The sequence below is a fragment of the Ranitomeya imitator genome, chromosome 1, assembly GCF_032444005.1.
Source record: "Ranitomeya imitator isolate aRanImi1 chromosome 1, aRanImi1.pri, whole genome shotgun sequence".
Taxonomy (NCBI): domain Eukaryota; kingdom Metazoa; phylum Chordata; class Amphibia; order Anura; family Dendrobatidae; genus Ranitomeya; species Ranitomeya imitator.
In genome coordinates this window covers 867,428,314-867,449,031 of record NC_091282.1, presented here as the reverse complement: position 1 = coordinate 867,449,031, position 20,718 = coordinate 867,428,314, and the positions used below count along the sequence as shown (strand labels likewise).

The 20,718-nt window shown below is 42.2% G+C and overlaps 1 protein-coding gene across 1 annotated transcript in view; it reads right to left on the bottom strand.

Annotated features, from left to right (window-relative positions):
• SH2D4A (SH2 domain containing 4A) overlaps positions 1 to 20,718 on the bottom strand; it is a 168,813-nt gene that overhangs the window by 19,891 nt on the left and 128,204 nt on the right. Inside the window, exons 7-8 of the mRNA XM_069742478.1 lie at positions 18,386 to 18,590; positions 16,885 to 17,024 (exon numbers count right to left, since the gene is read on the bottom strand). Of these exons, the coding sequence (XP_069598579.1) occupies positions 16,885 to 17,024; positions 18,386 to 18,590 (345 nt within the window). The remainder of the gene's footprint in view (positions 1 to 16,884; positions 17,025 to 18,385; positions 18,591 to 20,718) is intronic.

Here is a 20,718-nt window from a genome sequence, read left to right as displayed (position 1 = left end):
AAGAAAGGCTGCCTTATATAGAAGCATCAGAGAGCAGAGGGAGACATATTATCGGTGCTACCGAGGAAAGGCTGCCTTATATAGAAGCATTAGAGAGCAGAGGGAGACATATTATCGGTGCTGAAGAAGAAAGGCTGCCTTATATAGAAGCATTAGAGAGCAGAGGGAGACATATTATCGGTGCTGAAGAAGAAAGGCTGCCTTATATAGAAGCATCAGAGAGCAGAGGGAGACATATTATCGGTGCTGAAGAAGAAAGGCTGCCTTATATAGAAGCATCAGAGAGCAGAGGGAGACATATTATCGGTGCTGAAGAAGAAAGGCTGCCTTATATAGAAGCATCAGAGAGCAGAGGGAGACATATTATCGGTGCTACCGAGGAAAGGCTGCCTTATATAGAAGCATTAGAGAGCAGAGGGAAACATATTATCGGTGCTGAAGAAGAAAGGCTGCCTTATATAGAAGCATCAGAGAGCAGAGGGAGACATATTATCGGTGCTACCGAGGAAAGGCTGCCTTATATAGAAGCATTAGAGAGCAGAGGGAGACATATTATCGGTGCTGAAGAAGAAAGGCTGCCTTATATAGAAGCATTAGAGAGCAGAGGGAGACATATTATCGGTGCTGAAGAAGAAAGGCTGCCTTATATAGAAGCATCAGAGAGCAGAGGGAGACATATTATCGGTGCTGAAGAAGAAAGGCTGCCTTATATAGAAGCATTAGAGAGCAGAGGGAGACATATTATCGGTGCTGAAGAAGAAAGGCTGCCTTATATAGAAGCATCAGAGAGCAGAGGGAGACATATTATCGGTGCTACCGAGGAAAGGCTGCCTTATACAGAAGCATTAGAGAGCAGAGGGAGACATATTATCGGTGCTGAAGAAGAAAGGCTGCCATATATAGAAGCATCAGAGAGCAGAGGGAAACATATTATCAATGCTGCCGAGGAAAGGCTGCCTTATATAGAAGCATTTGAGAGCAGAGGGAAACATATTATCGGTGCTGAAGAAGAAAGGCTGCCTTATACAGAAGCATTAGAGAGCAGAGGGAAACATATTATTGGTGCTGAAGAAGAAAGGCTGCCTTATATAGAAGCATTAGAGAGCAGAGGGAGACATATTATCGGTGCTACCGAGGAAAGGCTGCCTTATATAGAAGCATTAGAGAGCAGAGGGAGACATATTATCGGTGCTGAAGAAGAAAGGCTGCCTTATATAGAAGCATTAGAGAGCAGAGGGAGACATATTATCGGTGCTGAAGAAGAAAGGCTGCCTTATATAGAAGCATCAGAGAGCAGAGGGAGACATATTATTGGTGCTGAAGAAGAAAGGCTGCCTTATATAGAAGCATTAGAGAGCAGAGGGAAACATATTATCGGTGCTGAAGAAGAAAGGCTGCCTTATATAGAAGCATTAGAGAGCAGAGGGAAACATATTATCGGTGCTGAAGAAGAAAGGCTGCCTTATATAGAAGTATTAGAGAGCAGAGGGAGACATATTATCGGTGCTGAAGAAGAAAGGCTGCCTTATACAGAAGCATTAGAGAGCAGAGGGAAACATATTATCGGTGCTGAAGAAGAAAGGCTGCCTTATATAGAAGCATTAGAGAGCAGAGGGAAACATTATCGGTGCTGAAGAAGAAAGGCTGCCTTATATAGAAGCATTAGAGAGCAGAGGGAAACATATTATCGGTGCTGAAGAAGAAAGGCTGCCTTATATAGAAGCATTAGAGAGCAGAGGGAAACATTATCGGTGCTGAAGAAGAAAGGCTGCCTTATATAGAAGCATCAGAGAGCAGAGGGAGACATATTATCGGTGCTGCCGAGGAAAGGCTGCCTTATATAGAAGCATCAGAGAGCAGAGGGAGACATATTATCAATGCTGCCGAGGAAAGGCTGCCTTATATAGAAGCATTTGAGAGCAGAGGGAAACATATTATCGGTGCTGAAGAAGAAAGGCTGCCTTATATAGAAGCATTAGAGAGCAGAGGGAGACATATTATCGGTGCTGAAGAAGAAAGGCTGCCTTATATAGAAGCATTAGAGAGCAGAGGGAGACATATTATCGGTGCTGAAGAAGAAAGGCTGCCTTATATAGAAGCATCAGAGAGCAGAGGGAGACATATCGGTGCTACCGAGGAAAGGCTGCCTTATATAGAAGCATTAGAGAGCAGAGGGAAACATATTATCGGTGCTGAAGAAGAAAGGCTGCCTTATATAGAAGCATCAGAGAGCAGAGGGAGACATATTATCGGTGCTGCCGAGGAAAGGCTGCCTTATATAGAAGTATTAGAGAGCAGAGGGAGACATATTATCGGTGCTGAAGAAGAAAGGCTGCCTTATATAGAAGCATTAGAGAGCAGAGGGAGACATATTATCGGTGCTGAAGAAGAAAGGCTGCCTTATATAGAAGCATCAGAGAGCAGAGGGAGACATATTATCGGTGCTGAAGAAGAAAGGCTGCCTTATATAGAAGTATTAGAGAGCAGAGGGAGACATATTATCGGTGCTGAAGAAGAAAGGCTGCCTTATACAGAAGCATTAGAGAGCAGAGGGAAACATATTATCGGTGCTGAAGAAGAAAGGCTGCCTTATACAGAAGCATTAGAGAGCAGAGGGAAACATATTATCGGTGCTGAAGAAGAAAGGCTGCCTTATATAGAAGCATCAGAGAGCAGAGGGAGACATATTATCGGTGCTACCGAGGAAAGGCTGCCTTATATAGAAGCATTAGAGAGCAGAGGGAGACATATTATCGGTGCTGAAGAAGAAAGGCTGCCTTATATAGAAGCATCAGAGAGCAGAGGGAGACATATTATCGGTGCTGAAGAAGAAAGGCTGCCTTATATAGAAGCATTAGAGAGCAGAGGGAGACATATTATCGGTGCTGAAGAAGAAAGGCTGCCTTATATAGAAGCATCAGAGAGCAGAGGGAGACATATTATCGGTGCTGAAGAAGAAAGGCTGCCTTATATAGAAGTATTAGAGAGCAGAGGGAGACATATTATCGGTGCTGAAGAAGAAAGGCTGCCTTATACAGAAGCATTAGAGAGCAGAGGGAAACATATTATCGGTGCTGAAGAAGAAAGGCTGCCTTATACAGAAGCATTAGAGAGCAGAGGGAAACATATTATCGGTGCTGAAGAAGAAAGGCTGCCTTATATAGAAGCATCAGAGAGCAGAGGGAGACATATTATCGGTGCTACCGAGGAAAGGCTGCCTTATATAGAAGCATTAGAGAGCAGAGGGAGACATATTATCGGTGCTGAAGAAGAAAGGCTGCCTTATATAGAAGCATCAGAGAGCAGAGGGAGACATATTATCGGTGCTGAAGAAGAAAGGCTGCCTTATATAGAAGTATTAGAGAGCAGAGGGAGACATATTATCGGTGCTGAAGAAGAAAGGCTGCCTTATACAGAAGCATTAGAGAGCAGAGGGAAACATATTATCGGTGCTGAAGAAGAAAGGCTGCCTTATACAGAAGCATTAGAGAGCAGAGGGAAACATATTATCGGTGCTGAAGAAGAAAGGCTGCCTTATATAGAAGCATCAGAGAGCAGAGGGAGACATATTATCGGTGCTGCCGAGGAAAGGCTGCCTTATATAGAAGCATTAGAGAGCAGAGGGAAACATTATCGGTGCTGAAGAAGAAAGGCTGCCTTATATAGAAGCATTAGAGAGCAGAGGGAAACATTATCGGTGCTGAAGAAGACAGGCTGCCTTATATAGAAGCATCAGAGAGCAGAGGGAGACATATTATCGGTGCTGAAGAAGAAAGGCTGCCTTATATAGAAGCATCAGAGAGCAGAGGGAAACATTATCGGTGCTGAAGAAGAAAGGCTGCCTTATATAGAAGCATTAGAGAGCAGAGGGAAACATTATCGGTGCTGAAGAAGACAGGCTGCCTTATATAGAAGCATCAGAGAGCAGAGGGAGACATATTATCGGTGCTGAAGAAGAAAGGCTGCCTTATATAGAAGCATTAGAGAGCAGAGGGAAACATTATCCGTGCTGAAGAAGAAAGGCTGCCTTATATAGAAGCATCAGAGAGCAGAGGGAGACATATTATCAATGCTGCCGAGGAAAGGCTGCCTTATAATATAGAAGCATTTGAGAGCAGAGGGAAACATATTATCGGTGCTGAAGAAGAAAGGCTGCCTTATATAGAAGCATTAGAGAGCAGAGGGAGACATATTATCGGTGCTGAAGAAGAAAGGCTGCCTTATATAGAAGCATTAGAGAGCAGAGGGAGACATATTATCGGTGCTGAAGAAGAAAGGCTGCCTTATATAGAAGCATCAGAGAGCAGAGGGAGACATATTATCGGTGCTACCGAGGAAAGGCTGCCTTATATAGAAGCATTAGAGAGCAGAGGGAGACATATTATCGGTGCTGAAGAAGAAAGGCTGCCTTATATAGAAGCATCAGAGAGCAGAGGGAGACATATTATCGGTGCTGAAGAAGAAAGGCTGCCTTATATAGAAGCATTAGAGAGCAGAGGGAGACATATTATCGGTGCTGAAGAAGAAAGGCTGCCTTATATAGAAGCATCAGAGAGCAGAGGGAGACATATTATCGGTGCTGAAGAAGAAAGGCTGCCTTATATAGAAGCATTAGAGAGCAGAGGGAGACATATTATCGGTGCTGAAGAAGAAAGGCTGCCTTATATAGAAGCATCAGAGAGCAGAGGGAGACATATTATCGGTGCTGAAGAAGAAAGGCTGCCTTATATAGAAGCATTAGAGAGCAGAGGGAGACATATTATCGGTGCTGAAGAAGAAAGGCTGCCTTATATAGAAGCATCAGAGAGCAGAGGGAGACATATTATCGGTGCTGAAGAAGAAAGGCTGCCTTATATAGAAGTATTAGAGAGCAGAGGGAGACATATTATCGGTGCTGAAGAAGAAAGGCTGCCTTATACAGAAGCATTAGAGAGCAGAGGGAAACATATTATCGGTGCTGAAGAAGAAAGGCTGCCTTATACAGAAGCATTAGAGAGCAGAGGGAAACATATTATCGGTGCTGAAGAAGAAAGGCTGCCTTATATAGAAGCATCAGAGAGCAGAGGGAGACATATTATCGGTGCTACCGAGGAAAGGCTGCCTTATATAGAAGCATTAGAGAGCAGAGGGAGACATATTATCGGTGCTGAAGAAGAAAGGCTGCCTTATATAGAAGCATCAGAGAGCAGAGGGAGACATATTATCGGTGCTGAAGAAGAAAGGCTGCCTTATATAGAAGTATTAGAGAGCAGAGGGAGACATATTATCGGTGCTGAAGAAGAAAGGCTGCCTTATACAGAAGCATTAGAGAGCAGAGGGAAACATATTATCGGTGCTGAAGAAGAAAGGCTGCCTTATACAGAAGCATTAGAGAGCAGAGGGAAACATATTATCGGTGCTGAAGAAGAAAGGCTGCCTTATATAGAAGCATCAGAGAGCAGAGGGAGACATATTATCGGTGCTGCCGAGGAAAGGCTGCCTTATATAGAAGCATTAGAGAGCAGAGGGAAACATTATCGGTGCTGAAGAAGAAAGGCTGCCTTATATAGAAGCATTAGAGAGCAGAGGGAAACATTATCGGTGCTGAAGAAGACAGGCTGCCTTATATAGAAGCATCAGAGAGCAGAGGGAAACATTATCCGTGCTGAAGAAGAAAGGCTGCCTTATATAGAAGCATTAGAGAGCAGAGGGAAACATTATCCGTGCTGAAGAAGAAAGGCTGCCTTATATAGAAGCATCAGAGAGCAGAGGGAGACATATTATCAATGCTGCCGAGGAAAGGCTGCCTTATAATATAGAAGCATTTGAGAGCAGAGGGAAACATATTATCGGTGCTGAAGAAGAAAGGCTGCCTTATATAGAAGCATTAGAGAGCAGAGGGAGACATATTATCGGTGCTGAAGAAGAAAGGCTGCCTTATATAGAAGCATTAGAGAGCAGAGGGAGACATATTATCGGTGCTGAAGAAGAAAGGCTGCCTTATATAGAAGCATCAGAGAGCAGAGGGAGACATATTATCGGTGCTGAAGAAGAAAGGCTGCCTTATATAGAAGTATTAGAGAGCAGAGGGAGACATATTATCGGTGCTGAAGAGGAAAGGCTGCCTTATATAGAAGCATTAGAGAGAGCGCAGTTTAAGCAAATGACACAACATTGCCACTGATTCGAACTGTCAATCAAGCAGTAGTGCCCATGCTCAGCAAGCAGGAAGTCAGAAGGCTTAGGAGTGGAGTGCTCCTGAATATAAAGAAGGGATTTATCATTCAGTTCCACTGATCTGGCTTATTATGTCCGTTTTGTAAGGATCGCAAATACGTACATTTGCACATCCATTGTATTCAGTGGTGGTGCGCACATGTCAAGTTTTTCACATGGACAGTGTGTCCGTGTGATAAACCCACAGACATTTCCTGGCATCGGATGCTGAAGACAGCTCTGATCATTATTGCCTGGTCTCACTGAGTTCAGCGCAACCAGGCGACAATGATGGGAGTTGTATTCAGAACCCTCTGTGTAAAAAAATGTGATAATTTTGATAACCAGCAAAGGGAAACCCACGGATGGGACCTGATGTAATTAATGTGGGAAACAGAATATCCCAAAAGGTTTCCATGCTATTAATTACAGCTCACAACTGTTTGCTTAGCCTCTACTGGTTAGTTTATGGTAGACCCCAGAAAAAAATGACGTAGAATCTCCCTATAAAACCAACAAAGGCTAAACAGATAGCATGTGGGCTGATTTTCATAGATAGGCTACCAACATCAGCCCTCAGCTGCCCCAGAGATGGCACATCCATAAGACGCGCTAAATCTGTGGCTTAACCTCGCTCTTCCCACTTGCCATGTGGCAGTGGTAAGTGGGGTAATAGGGTTGGGGTTGATGTCAGCTTTGTAGTGTCAGTTGAAATCAAGTCCAGGGGTTAGTAATGGAGAGGCATCTATAAGACGCCCCACTACTAGCAGCATAGTCATATTGTAAAAAAGACACAGCAAGAATAAAGTCCTTTAATTGAAATAAACACACCCCACCCTCATTTTTCCATTTACTACTGAAAAAATTAAAATAATAAAAAAAAATATTCCTCAACTGTCTGAAGATAATCAATATGTCCCATACCATAATCCATATCTGCTTCATCTGGATTTCAAGCTGAACGGCAGCTTGATGCGACCATTCAGCCTCAAGTCCAGGAGACACTGAACTGAATGTCAGAGCCCAGTAATGAGCAGTAACGTCGTAGAGGTTACCGCCGGTCACAGCCAGCTGTTCCCACTGTAAGTTCAGCGTGAGTCAGCCGATGAACTGCGGTAACCTTCATGAAGTCACGCTAGCACCATGAGAAATTTCTCACATTACTAGCAGTGCTCTCACTGAGGTCACTGCAATTCATTGGGCTGCTTACAATGAGCTGCCCATGTGAATCTCAGCTTCAGTGACCGGTGGAAACCTCTATGACGTTACGGCTCGTCAGTGAAGCTGTGCTCTGATGCTCAGCTCCGTGTCTCCTGGATTTCAGGCTGAACTGCCTCATCAAGCCATTGTTCAGCTTGAAATCCAGATGAAGCAGAGATGGATTACGGCGTGGGACAAATGGATTATCGTCGGACAGGTGGGGAATGTTTTTTGGTTATTTTTGTTTTTACAGTAAGAAATGGGAAAATGAGGGTGGGGTGTGTTTATTTAAATTAATGGTGTGTCTTTTTTACAATATGATTATGGGGTTAGAAAGCTGACATCAACCCCAACCCTATTACCACACTTGCCACTGCCACAGGGTAAATGGGAAGAGTGAGGCTAAGAGCCAGATTTAGCCCATCTTATGGATGCGCCATTTCTGGGGTGTCTGATGACTGATGTTATTAGCCTGGGAGGGGGAAATATCCATGGCCCTTCCTAGGCTTTTAATATCAGCACACAGTTGTCTGTTTGGCCTTTGCTGGATACAATTTAAAAAGAGGGACTATTTGTCATTTTTTTCGAGGGTCCTGTGGTAAAATAACCAATAAAGGCTAAGCAAACAGTTGTGAGCAGTGAGTCTATCATGTTTCTCATCACTATCTCTTTCTTTGAAAATGATTAATACCTAACATTCTTTAATTTCTATTCTGCATTTCATTCCATACGTGTCACACTGACAGCACATGGTCACATGGATACAGACACACGGATGTGACATACGGATACACAGACACGGACAGCAAGCAGATACATGGATCTCACATACGTACATATGGATGACACATGGACACTGATCTCACCAGTACTGTTGTTTTCCAGTACAGGAATCACCAGAAGGTTTGAAGGGGGCCTAAAAAGTATTTAAAAGGCTGAGGTTGCTAAGGCTACTTTCACACATCAGGTTTTTTGTTTCAGGCAGAATCTGGCTCATGTTTCAAAATACGGATCCGTTGCAAATAGTGTAAAAACTGATGCAAAGGATCCGTTTCCATTCTTCTGCCGGATCCGGTTTCTTATTTTAATATGGTGTTTACATTGACTTTCTGGAAAAGGAGAGAGAGAGAGAGAGAGAGAGAGAGACCTCAGAACGGAAAATCTGCATGATTTCAATGGAAAATGCATGGAAAGCCGGATTCGGGTGCCGGATTCATCTTTTCACATGTCCGTTTCACACGTTTTTGGCCGGTTCCGTCACTGTACGCTTTTTTCGCCGGATGAAAAAACGTTCATCTGGACGTTTTTTCCGTCTGCCGGAAACGACTATTTGGACGGATCTGGGGAAAAACGGATGAAACGTCTGGCCATCAGGCGAAATCCGGCGCCAATACAACTCTATGAGAAAAAACGGATCCGTTGCCAAAAAAAAAGGATCCTTTTTTTCAAAACTTGTCGGATTGTGCCTGAAACAAAAAACGTGATGTGTGAAAGTAGGAAAAGCCTAGCGAAAGCAGCAATGACATTATCTTATTCTCCTAGCCTATGACATGAACTCGATTTTTCTACAAATAAGTGTATAAGTTACATTTTACATAGTCATCTGCAAAGAAAATCAATAGCGTAAATAGTGTAAGTTCACGATTCACACGTCAGTAATTTGTGCAGTATGTTGTCATAGATTCAGATTTAATGTTTATAACATTATAGAAAAAGGTCAAAATTAAATAATATGATAGAGGCACAACTGTCAAACATTTTTAGATAGTTTTAAATGTGACCCACATTTCCGTGTGACTTTAGATGCCCACTAGGTGTCACCATATTGTAAGACAGTATATACAGCTATCGATACATAACTACTTATATTTTACTTTTATTCAGCAGCAACAACAAGTTGTGATGTTTTTTCCATTTTTTGGGCACCCATGAATAAATGAGCATTTTGCTAGTGGCAGCTGATAACAGGATCAATTCACTCGTGCTGCACGGGAACAGCTATGTAAGTATGGTGATCAGTAGAATATGTTTACACAGGACCTGTCACCAGATCTAGAGTGGCTCCATTTTTGCTCTTTATTCCCACTGCTCTCCCGAGTATCAAGGTTTTTCTTTTATTAACCACTTCACAACGCTTCCATTTTTGTATTTCTGTTTTTCCTCCTCTTTTTCCCAGAGACATAATTTTTTTTATTTTTCTGACTAAACATATGAGAGCTTTTTTTTTGGGGGGGCCGAGTTGTACTTTTGAATGACACCATTCATTTTACCACATAGTGTACAGGAAAACAGAAAAAAATACCAAGTGGGGAAAAATTGTGAAAAAAAATGAAATTCTGACATAGTTTTTGGGGAATTGCTTTTACAGTGTACTTTTTTGGTAAAAAAAAATGTACCTCACAATATAATTTTCCTCATCAGTACAATTATAGTAATACCAAATAATAATATTATTTTATTGATGAAAACAAAATCATAAGTTGTGAAAAATAAATTTGGGAACTGTGTCGCCATTTTCTGAGACCCGTAACATTATTATTTTTCAGTTGATGTGTGATGGTTTTTTTTTGCAGAACAAGACAACGGTTTTATTGATACCATTCAGGTACAGATGTTTTATTCGCTTGTTACAGCATTTTTTGTAGTATTGCAGCAACCAAAAAATGTAATTTTGGGGTTCTTGAATTTTTTAAAAATTTGCAGTGTTTACCAATTGGATTGATTATTTTTATATTTTTTAATAGATTGGACTTATGAACACAGCAAAACCATATATGTGTGTTTTTAATTTTTTTATTATCTTTATTTTTTAAAGGGGGAAAAGGGGTGATTTGAATGTTTGTCTTTTTGATTTTTTCATATGTTTTTACTTTTTTTTACTTTTCACTGATCATATTAGTCCCCTTAGGGACTAATAAATGTTGAAGTGCCAAGCGACAGACTCGTGGTCGTTCTTCAGTCTGGCACTGGCGCTGCGCAGCATGAGAACCAGCTGCTATGAACTCAGGTGACCTTACACTAACATAGTAACATAGTAACATAGTTAGTAAGGCCGAAAAAAGACATTTGTCCATCCAGTTCAGCCTATATTCCGTCATAATAAATCCCCAGATCTACGTCCTTTTACAGAACCTAATAATTGTATGATACAATATTGTTCTGCTCCAGGAAGACATCCAGGCCTCTCTTGAACCCCCCGACTGAGTTCGCCATCACCACCTCCTCAGGCAAGCAATTCCAGATTCTCACTGCCCTATCAGTAAAGAATCCTCTTCTATGTTGGTGGAAAAACCTTCTCTCCTCCAGACGCAAAGAATGCCCCCTTGTGCCCGTCACCTTCCTTGGTATAAACAGATCCTCAGCGAGATATTTATATTGTCCCCTTATATACTTATACATGGTTATTAGATCGCCCCTCAGTCGTCTTTTTTCTAGACTAAATAATCCTAATTTCGCTAATCTATCTGGGTATTGTAGTTCTCCCATCCCCTTTATTAATTTTGTTGCCCTCCTTTGTACTCTCTCTAGTTCCATTATATCCTTCCTGAGCACCGGTGCCCAAAACTGGACACAGTACTCCATGTGCGGTCTAACTAGGGATTTGTACAGAGGCAGTATAATGCTCTCATCATGTGTATCCAGACCTCTTTTAATGCACCCCATGATCCTGTTTGCCTTGGCAGCTGCTGCCTGGCACTGGCTGCTCCAGGTAAGTTTATCATTAACTAGGATCCCCAAGTCCTTCTCCCTGTCAGATTTACCCAGTGGTTTCCCGTTCAATGTGTAATGGTGATATTGATTCCCTCTTCCCATGTGTATAACCTTACATTTATCATTGTTAAACCTCATCTGCCACCTTTCAGCCCAAGTTTCCAACTTATCCAGATCCATCTGTAGCAGAATACTATCTTCTCTTGTATTAACTGCTTTACATAGTTTTGTATCATCTGCAAATATCGATATTTTACTGTGTAAACCTTCTACCAGATCATTAATGAATATGTTGAAGAGAACAGGTCCCAATACTGACCCCTGCGGTACCCCACTGGTCACAGCGACCCAGTTAGAGACTATACCATTTATAACCACCCTCTGCTTTCTATCACTAAGCCAGTTACTAACCCATTTACACACATTTTCCCCCAGACCAAGCATTCTCATTTTGTGTACCAACCTCTTGTGCGGCACGGTATCAAACGCTTTGGAAAAATCGAGATATACCACGTCCAATGACTCACCGTGGTCCAGCCTATAGCTTACCTCTTCATAAAAACTGATTAGATTGGTTTGACAGGAGCGATTTCTCATAAACCCATGCTGATATGGAGTTAAACAGTTATTCTCATTGAGATAATCCAGAATAACATCCCTCAGAAACCCTTCAAATATTTTACCAACAATAGAGGTTAGACTTACTGGCCTATAATTTCCAGGTTCACTTTTAGAGCCCTTTTTGAATATTGGCACCACATTTGCTATGCGCCAGTCCTGCGGAACAGACCCTGTCGCTATAGAGTCACTAAAAATAAGAAATAATGGTTTATCTATTACATTACTTAGTTCTCTTAGTACTCGTGGGTGTATGCCATCCGGACCCGGAGATTTATCTATTTTAATCTTATTTAGCCGGTTTCGCACCTCTTCTTGGGTTAGATTGGTGACCCTTAATATAGGGTTTTCATTGTTTCTTGGGATTTCACCTAGCATTTCATTTTCCACCGTGAATACCGTGGAGAAGAAGGTGTTTAATATGTTAGCTTTTTCCTCGTCATCTACAACCATTCTTTCCTCACTATTTTTTAAGGGGCCTACATTTTCAGTTTTTATTCTTTTACTATTGATATAGTTGAAGAACAGTTTGGGATTAGTTTTACTTTCCTTAGCAATGTGCTTCTCTGTTTCCTTTTTGGCAGCTTTAATTAGTTTTTTAGATAAAGTATTTTTCTCCCTATAGTTTTTTAGAGCTTCAATGGTGCCATCCTGCTTTAGTAGTGCAAATGCTTTCTTTTTACTGTTAATTGCCTGTCTTACTTCTTTGTTTAGCCACATTGGGTTTTTCCTATTTCTAGTCCTTTTATTCCCACAAGGTATAAACCGCTTACACTGCCTATTTAGGATGTTCTTAAACATTTCCCATTTATTATCTGTATTCTCATTTCTGAGGATATTGTCCCAGTCTACCAGATTAAGGGCATCTCTAAGCTGTTCAAACTTTGCCTTCCTAAAGTTCAATGTTTTTGTGACTCCCTGACAAGTCCCCCTAGTGAAAGACAGGTGAAACTGCACAATATTGTGGTCGCTATTTCCTAAATGCCCAACCACCTGCAGATTTGTTATTCTGTCAGGTCTATTAGATAGTATTAGGTCTAAAAGTGCTGCTCCTCTGGTTGGATTCTGCACCAATTGTGAAAGATAATTTTTCTTGGTTATTAGCAGAAACCTGTTGCCTTTATGGGTTTCACAGGTTTCTGTTTCCCAGTTAATATCCGGGTAGTTAAAGTCCCCCATAACCAGGACCTCATTATGGGTTGCAGCTTCATCTATCTGCTTTAGAAGTAGACTTTCCATGATTTCTGTTATATTTGGGGGTTTGTAACAGACCCCAATGAGAATTTTGTTACCATTTTTCCCTCCATGAATTTCAACCCATATGGACTCGACATCTTCATTCCCTTCGCTAATATCCTCCCTTAAAGTGGACTTTAGACAAGACTTTACATAGAGACAAACCCCTCCTCCTCTCCGATTTTTACGATCCTTTCTAAACAGACTGTAACCCTGTAAGTTAACTGCCCAGTCATAGCTTTCATCTAACCATGTCTCGGTTATTCCCACTATGTCAAAGTTACCTGTAGATATTTCTGCTTCTAGTTCTTCCATCTTGTTTGTCAGGCTTCTGGCGTTTGCGAGCATGCAGTTTAGAGGATTTTGTTTTGTTCCAATCTCCTCACTGTGGATTGTTTTAGAAATGTTCTTACCTCCCTTCTGAGTATGTTTTCCTGGGTCGTCTTTGTACGAGTCTAATGTTTTTCTTCCCGTTTCTTCACTAAGGTTATCCCAGTTCACAGTGGCCCTGCTCTCGTGAGAGTGGAGCGCTGTGAAAAGAGATAATCTTACTAAGGTCACCTCAGTTCTCTGCAGCTGGGTTTCGCAGAGCACAGTGCAACACCCTGCACCTTGTTGCAGCTCCAGTGTATTTAAATAAATAACTGCCCCCATTTTTGATAACCAGCCAAGCTAAGCCAGACAGCTGCAGGCTGAATCCCTCTGCTATCAGCTTTATCTTGGCTAATTATCAAAAATAGAGGGGTCCCCATGCTGTTTTTTTTTTTAAATTATATAATTAAATAATAAAAAAAACTGCATGAGGTCCCCCCATTTTTGATAACCAGCTAAGCTAAAGCAGGCAGCTGCGGGTTGGTATTCTCAGACTGGGAAGGGACTATGGATATTCGCCCTCCCCATCCTAAAAATAGTAGACTGCAGCTGCCCCAGAAAAGGCTTATTCATTAGGCTGCCGTCACACTAGCAGTATTTGGTCAGTATTTTACATCAGTATTTGTAAGCCAGAACCAGGAGTGGAATAGAGGAAAAGTATAATAGAAACATATGCACCACTTCTGTATTTATCACCCACTCCTGGTTTTGGCTTACAAATACTGATGTAAAATACTGACCAAATACTGCTAGTGTGACGGCAGCCTTAGATGCACCAGTTCTGGTGCTTTGACCAGCTCTTCCCACTTGCCCTGGTAAGGTGGCAAGTAAGGTAATAATATTGGGGTTGATGTCAGCTTTGTAATGTCAGCTGACATCAAGCTCAGGGATTAGTACTCGGTGTGTGTGTTTTTTTTTTATCTTAAGCTTATGGGGTTAGTAATGGGGGCATCTGATAGATACCTCTCCATTGCTAACTAAGTAATACAAAGCTGATATCAACCCTAATGCTATTTTACATACTGCATATACTATTCTGGGGTTATAAAAAAAATTTAATTTCATCAAATGGTGCCGGCGCCCATGCTGTAGCATGTATCATATATATATCGCTTTATGCCTATACTAATGTGGGTAAAAAAAAAAGTAACTACATCAAAATAGCGCCGGTGGCGGCACATGCGCAGTAGCATCTATTGCGTTCCAATAAAAGCTACTGCAAAAGCATCGTCACCATTTTACTGGAGCCAATTTTTTTCCCAACAAAACAGTGTTGGCGCTTGCGCAGTAACATTTATTGGAATGTGATAGATGCTACTGCGCAGGTGCTGCTGCCATTTTTATTGAACTTAATTTTTTTTTTTACCCTGCAATAGTATAGGCATAAAGCAATACATATGCGATAATGCTACAGCGCATGCTGGCAGCATACCTCAGGGAGAACGATGCAATCGGCAGTCCAAAATTGGAAATGCCTGATCAATATCTCTCCCACTCATCAGTCGATCAGCGTCGTCAAACCCGTCGATTTGGGTGGTTCAGCCGACATTTGTCCAATGTATATGGGAGTCTTAAGTGATCAGTCATATGTGTCTGTGTTACATTTTGCAGGAACAAGTCATGGATGGAAAAAGCTATAGGGGTCAGCGCTGGGTGAAGAAGAAAATAGAAATGTAATTATTTCTGTCATGACACAGGCCGGGTTTTGGTTTTGCCTTTCCATTCCTGGTCTGATCATGTCGGGGTTAACATTTCCTGACTTGTTCCAGTGTCCGGCATGGTATCTTGGTGCTGCAACCTGTGTGCAGTGCCAGTTATATTGCTTACCTTCGGCATGCTAGCTGGCTCTGGTACGTTCCGGATGTATCCTGCTGCGTTTACCTGACCCGACCCGTGTCTGTTGACTTGACACCTACCAGTCCCTGCTCATTTGTCCCTGTGTGTTTGGATTCCCCAGTATTGACTTTAGCTTGGCTCTGACCTGATTCTGTCCCTCCCTTCTGGTATCTCTGCTACTGACCGGAACTGACCTTTTGCCTCCGTCTGATTGCTCCTTGGTTTTCCCTTTGATACTGCGTTATCTTCAGGCATTGATTTGGCTCCCTGACTACTCTGCTGCCACCTAGTGGTAGCCCTGCTGTATTTCTGTGGGTCTGCTTCATATCAGGATATTCAGCTCACTCTCCACTCTGTTTCCATCTAGTGGAGTTTGTGTTACTCTGCAATAACCCTCAGTACTACAGCGTGACAATTTCAATTGGAGACATCACTTGTGAATATCTGTGTACATACTGATACCTCCCACTATACGATCATTGTTAGTGTTAGCACAATGATTTTTAATAATAATCAGTATTCATATTATTCCGTCATTGTCAGTGCAAGTGGAAGACAAATACCTGGTGTGCAGAGACCATCGTCGCCCTCCGCAAGTGACATCACTGTGGGACGACGCTAATTACTGCACACCAGGAAATCTTACAACGTGCACTGATAGCGTGCTCTGCTGCCAGTTCATTACTACTGCTCTGAGCCATCAAGCGAGTGCACTGTCATTGTGCACAAAGCTCAGTGACAGATCAGGGACTAGCTCAACCCCTGAAGAGAAGGTCACCAATGACATGTCATTTCAAGGAGGGGGCAGGGGCTGCGGAAGTGAATGCAGCATTTGCCCCATGATGACGACGTGTTTGAGTATCCCAGCATACAATGGGATTCTGAAACAAAGCATCATCAAAAAGGAAGTTGTAAAAAAAAAAAAAAATAGATATGCATTTAGGATGAAAATTAATTTGTATTTTGGACCATCCTCTTAAGAAAGCTACCAGTGAGCATGAGGACACCAAATGTGGTGACCTCACAATGACCCATGACCCAGCCAATTCACCAGAAACTCAAGTGCACGTTAGCTCTTCAGGAAAAAGTACAAGCTTTACTCACAGGACCTCAGACATTACAACCACTACCCAGATACATCCTGCATAAGGCATTTCTTGACCCGGGAAATATCTATAGTAGTTCTAATATGACTTCTCGCATGTCACGTCTTTCATATGGCGTATCACACATTGATGTTGCATCACAGATGGCTCAGTGGTTAGTACTGCTGCTTTGCAGCGCCATGGTCCTGTGTTCAAATCCCACCAATAACAACATCTGCAAGGAGTTTGTATGTTCTCCACGTGTTTGTGTGGGTTTCCTCCGGGTTCTCCAGTTTCCTCCCACACTCCAAAGACATTTAGATTGTGAGCCCCAAGTGCTGTGGAATTAATGCTGCAATATAAGTGAATAATAAATATCTGACTCAAATCTCAGTATCACAGACCCCAGAAACCAACAAGGGACATGAAAGTCGAGTCTTTTTTTTTTTTACATGGATAACTCATTTAATGTATTTTTTTATATACTGCCAAACTGTTCTAGGTGGCAAAGTTCATTGTATGTGAACTTGAATGTTTCATCATAATCCTAATCGCTATAATGCAAAATCTGGTAAAAATTTCGAACTGTTTTAAATATGACACCTGTGACTATACCCCTACCATTACTTACCATGAAACCATGGCGCTATGCAGGTTCCAGATCTGTTCCATCCAGCCCGCAGTGGAAGCTGCTCTTCTTTAAACCATTTAATGATGTTCTCAGTAGTGCAGCTGGAGTTTAACCTTTTTATGCCCTGTCTCCTGTCCGATCTGAATGAAAGGAGATATCATTATTATACATGGGAATAACAGTCTGTTTCATTTGCGTAAATTAAGGATTTATTTTCTATCTTACACAATGCATCTATAGAGATACAGGATGATCGCACCCTTGTCATTTCCTCACTATTTTCTTACCATAGCACGCAATGACAACATATACTACTATTTCAGATTCTGGAGGTATAAAAACTGATGCCGTGATTAGGTCAGTGATTGGCACTGAGATGTAATTCCAGACATGTGAACAAAAAACAAAGTAGATCCCTTTAGCTATGTTACAAAAATTGGCAAATAATCTAATTATTGTTGTTTTTCTTTAAGTGTCTATTTATAGAAGATACTTGAAGGAAATCTGTCCATGTTTTTGCTACATAATCTGAACAGCATAATATAGGGGCAAAATACCCTGATTCCAGCAATGTATCACTTACTGGTCTGCTTATAGTAGTTTTTAACCTGCTATCAAGTGGTCCTCCACATTCATGAGCTTTGGGTAATCCTTTCCCTACCACCGATTGGAAGTTTTTTGCCTATACACAGTGTACACAGAAAGCTGCCAATCACTGGTGTGGGGGCAGGGTTATACAGAGCTCAGCATTCAGAGAACTGGCAGGTCTGCAGCAGATAAAACAGTTTTTTTAATCAAAACTGCAGCACCCAGTAAAGTAAGTGACATATTGCTGGAATCAGTATTTCTTCCCCTATATCATACTGCTCTCAGATTAAGTTGCCAAAACCTGCTGACAGATTCTCCTTAAAGCGAACCTGTCAGAAGGATTTTGCTAAGTAAACTACATACATTGTCATTTTGCCACTGTTATACTGATTAAAATGATATCTGGGGTGAAGAATTCCATCTTGTGGTTCTTGTGTAATCAGTGTTTTCAGTTAATGATATACCCGTGCTCTGGGGCAGGACTCTATGCAGAGTCTTATCTTCCTGCTCTAAGGAAAGACCTGCCCACAGGCCACCCCAAGGCACAAACAGTCTGTCTCTGTCTCTACGAGGAGGAACATGTTTGTGCTCCGGGGTAGGACTGTGGGCAGATATTTCCTTGGTTTCTCTGGCCTAGAGCAGGAAGATAAGACTCTGCCTACAGTCCCGCCCAGGAGCACGAGCATCACTTTAACTGAAAACTTCTAAAACCGATTACACAAGAACCACAAGACGGATTTCTTCACCCCAGGTATCATTTTAATCAGTGTAACAGCATCAACCTGACTATGCCTGTAGTTTACATAACAAAATCCTGCTGACAGGTTTGCTTTCAGTCCGTACAACTGAAGAACATCTGTGTTCATAAGACATGAACAATACAAGAAGAGATAGTATGTGTAAATATGTGTACCGATTTATTCCACAGTTGCTATGCACTTTTGAAGTTGATTTTGGCTTCGGTGGCAGAGGGGGTCGTTTTACCTCTCCACCAAAATTCTTGGCTCTTTCTGCCACAGCCCCTCTTTCAATGGCCTGCATTGACAATCTCTTATAATCATCTCGAGCTTGCTTAGCCATAGATCGTCGTCTTTCATCAGCTTCCTTTGACTTTTTCACTAAAAAAAACAAAACAGCTATGGCATTTACTACATTTTCGCATTATATGAACTATCTGTGTAATTGCTATATGTGGAAAATACAGGAAAGCTTAGCTGATAAGTGGAATTTGTGAATCAATTCTTGACATAGCACAAAGCAATGGCTAATATTAACAACACCTATGCCAGGAATGAACTTACCACTTGGGCAACCTATGTAACAGAGCAGGCGCCCAAGAGGTAAGGGGACCACTTTCACCTCCAGAACTAGTGGAATTGTGCACTTTCATGAGCTACTGGACAGCAAAGGGACCATATATTGTTCTTGCATAGGAGGCCTCTTCAGTCTATGACTGCTTCTGACCCATGCATATGGTATCTAGCTATAGTACAATCATCCTTGTGTATATGGATATAGAGATTATGCTGGCATTACTACAATATATTTAAATATTGTTCTAAGTATTTCAGGAAATAACATAAAGCACATTCACCAATTCATAGCATGTCATTCGCCATACTGTCATTGTACCTCCTGAAAAGTTTGGATTGTTAATAATGCTTATATATATTTTTTATACTTTTCTTCTATATGCAAATATAATATTAGCCTCATTCACAAATGAACCTATGCTTCTATATAATAATAATCTGGGTAGTTTGATAAATGAACCATGAGATGCTGCCTTTGCCAATACATAGCAAATCAATTATATTGTATTAAAGGGGCCCGCCTGGGGATTCACCTGTTTCCCAGAGTGCCAGTCCGAGCCTTGAAATGACTGTAATTTCTAGAAGTGTTCCCAACACAACATCTTTCGTTCAATCTATTGCTGTTATTGCTGTATTAATCTTTGTTTGGCATACATTCAATAAGAACTATTTAAAATCCTAGAATCCCAGTTACATGGCCAATCAGAACTGACAAAAGGGAAATGTGATAACTGTAAGGCGTAATGGCTGTACACATTTCATTCTACAATGTGCTGCGCAGTACAGCAAAATATGGCACCATGCATGCTCCCACCAAAATGCAGAGTAGCTTATGTACAAGAGGCTGAAGACTTTTCAAGTAACTTTAACCTCACAGAGGTCAATAAGTATCATATTTAGTCACATGGTAGCCCTCAAAGAAGTTATTAAAGGGAACCTGTCACCCCCAAAATCAAAGATGAGCTAAGCCCACCAGCATCAGGGGCTTATCTACAGCATTCTGTAATGCTGTAGATAAGCCCCCGATGTAACCTGAAAGAAGAGAAAAAGAGGTTAGATTATACTCACCCAGGGGCGGTCCCGCTGCAGTCCGGTGCCTCCCATCTTCATAGGATGACGCCCTCTTCTTGTCTTCACGCTGCAGCTCTGGCGCAGGTTTACTTTGTCAGCCCTGTTGAAGGCAGAGCAAAGTACTGCAGTGCGCAGGCGTCGGGCCTCTCTGACCTTTCCCGGCACCTGCGCACTGCAGTACTTTGTTCTGCCTTCAACAGGGCTGACAAAGTAAACCTGCGCCAGAGCTGCAGCGTGAAGACAAGAAGAGGGCGTCATCGTAAGAAGATGGGAGGCCCCGTACCGCGGCGTCCATCGGACCGGACCGCATCGGGAGCGCCCCTGGGTGAGTATAATCTAACCTCTTTTTCTCATTTTTCAGGATACATCGGGGGCTTATCTACAACATTACAGAATGCTGTAGATAAGCCCCTGATGCCGGTGGGTTTAGCTCATCTTCGATTTTGGGGGTGACAGGTTCCCTTTAACCCCTTACCGGCATCGGACGTACTATACCGTCCGATGCCGGCTCCCCTGCTTTGATGCAGGGCTCCGCGGTGAGCCCGCACCAAAGCCGGGACATGTCAGCTGTTTTGAACAGCTGACATGTGCCCGTAATAGGCGCGGGCAGAATCGCGATCTGCCCGCACCTATTAACTAGTTAAATGCCGCTGTCAAACGCAGACAGCGGTATTTAACTACCGCTTCCGGCCGGGCGGCCGGAAATGACGTCATCGCCGACCCCCGTCACATGATCGGGGGTCGGCGATGCTTGTGAATGGTAACCATAGAGGTCCTTGAGACCTCTATGGTTACTGATTGCCCGTCGCTGTGAGCGCCACCCTGTGGTCGGCGCTCACAGCACACGTGCAATTCTGCTACA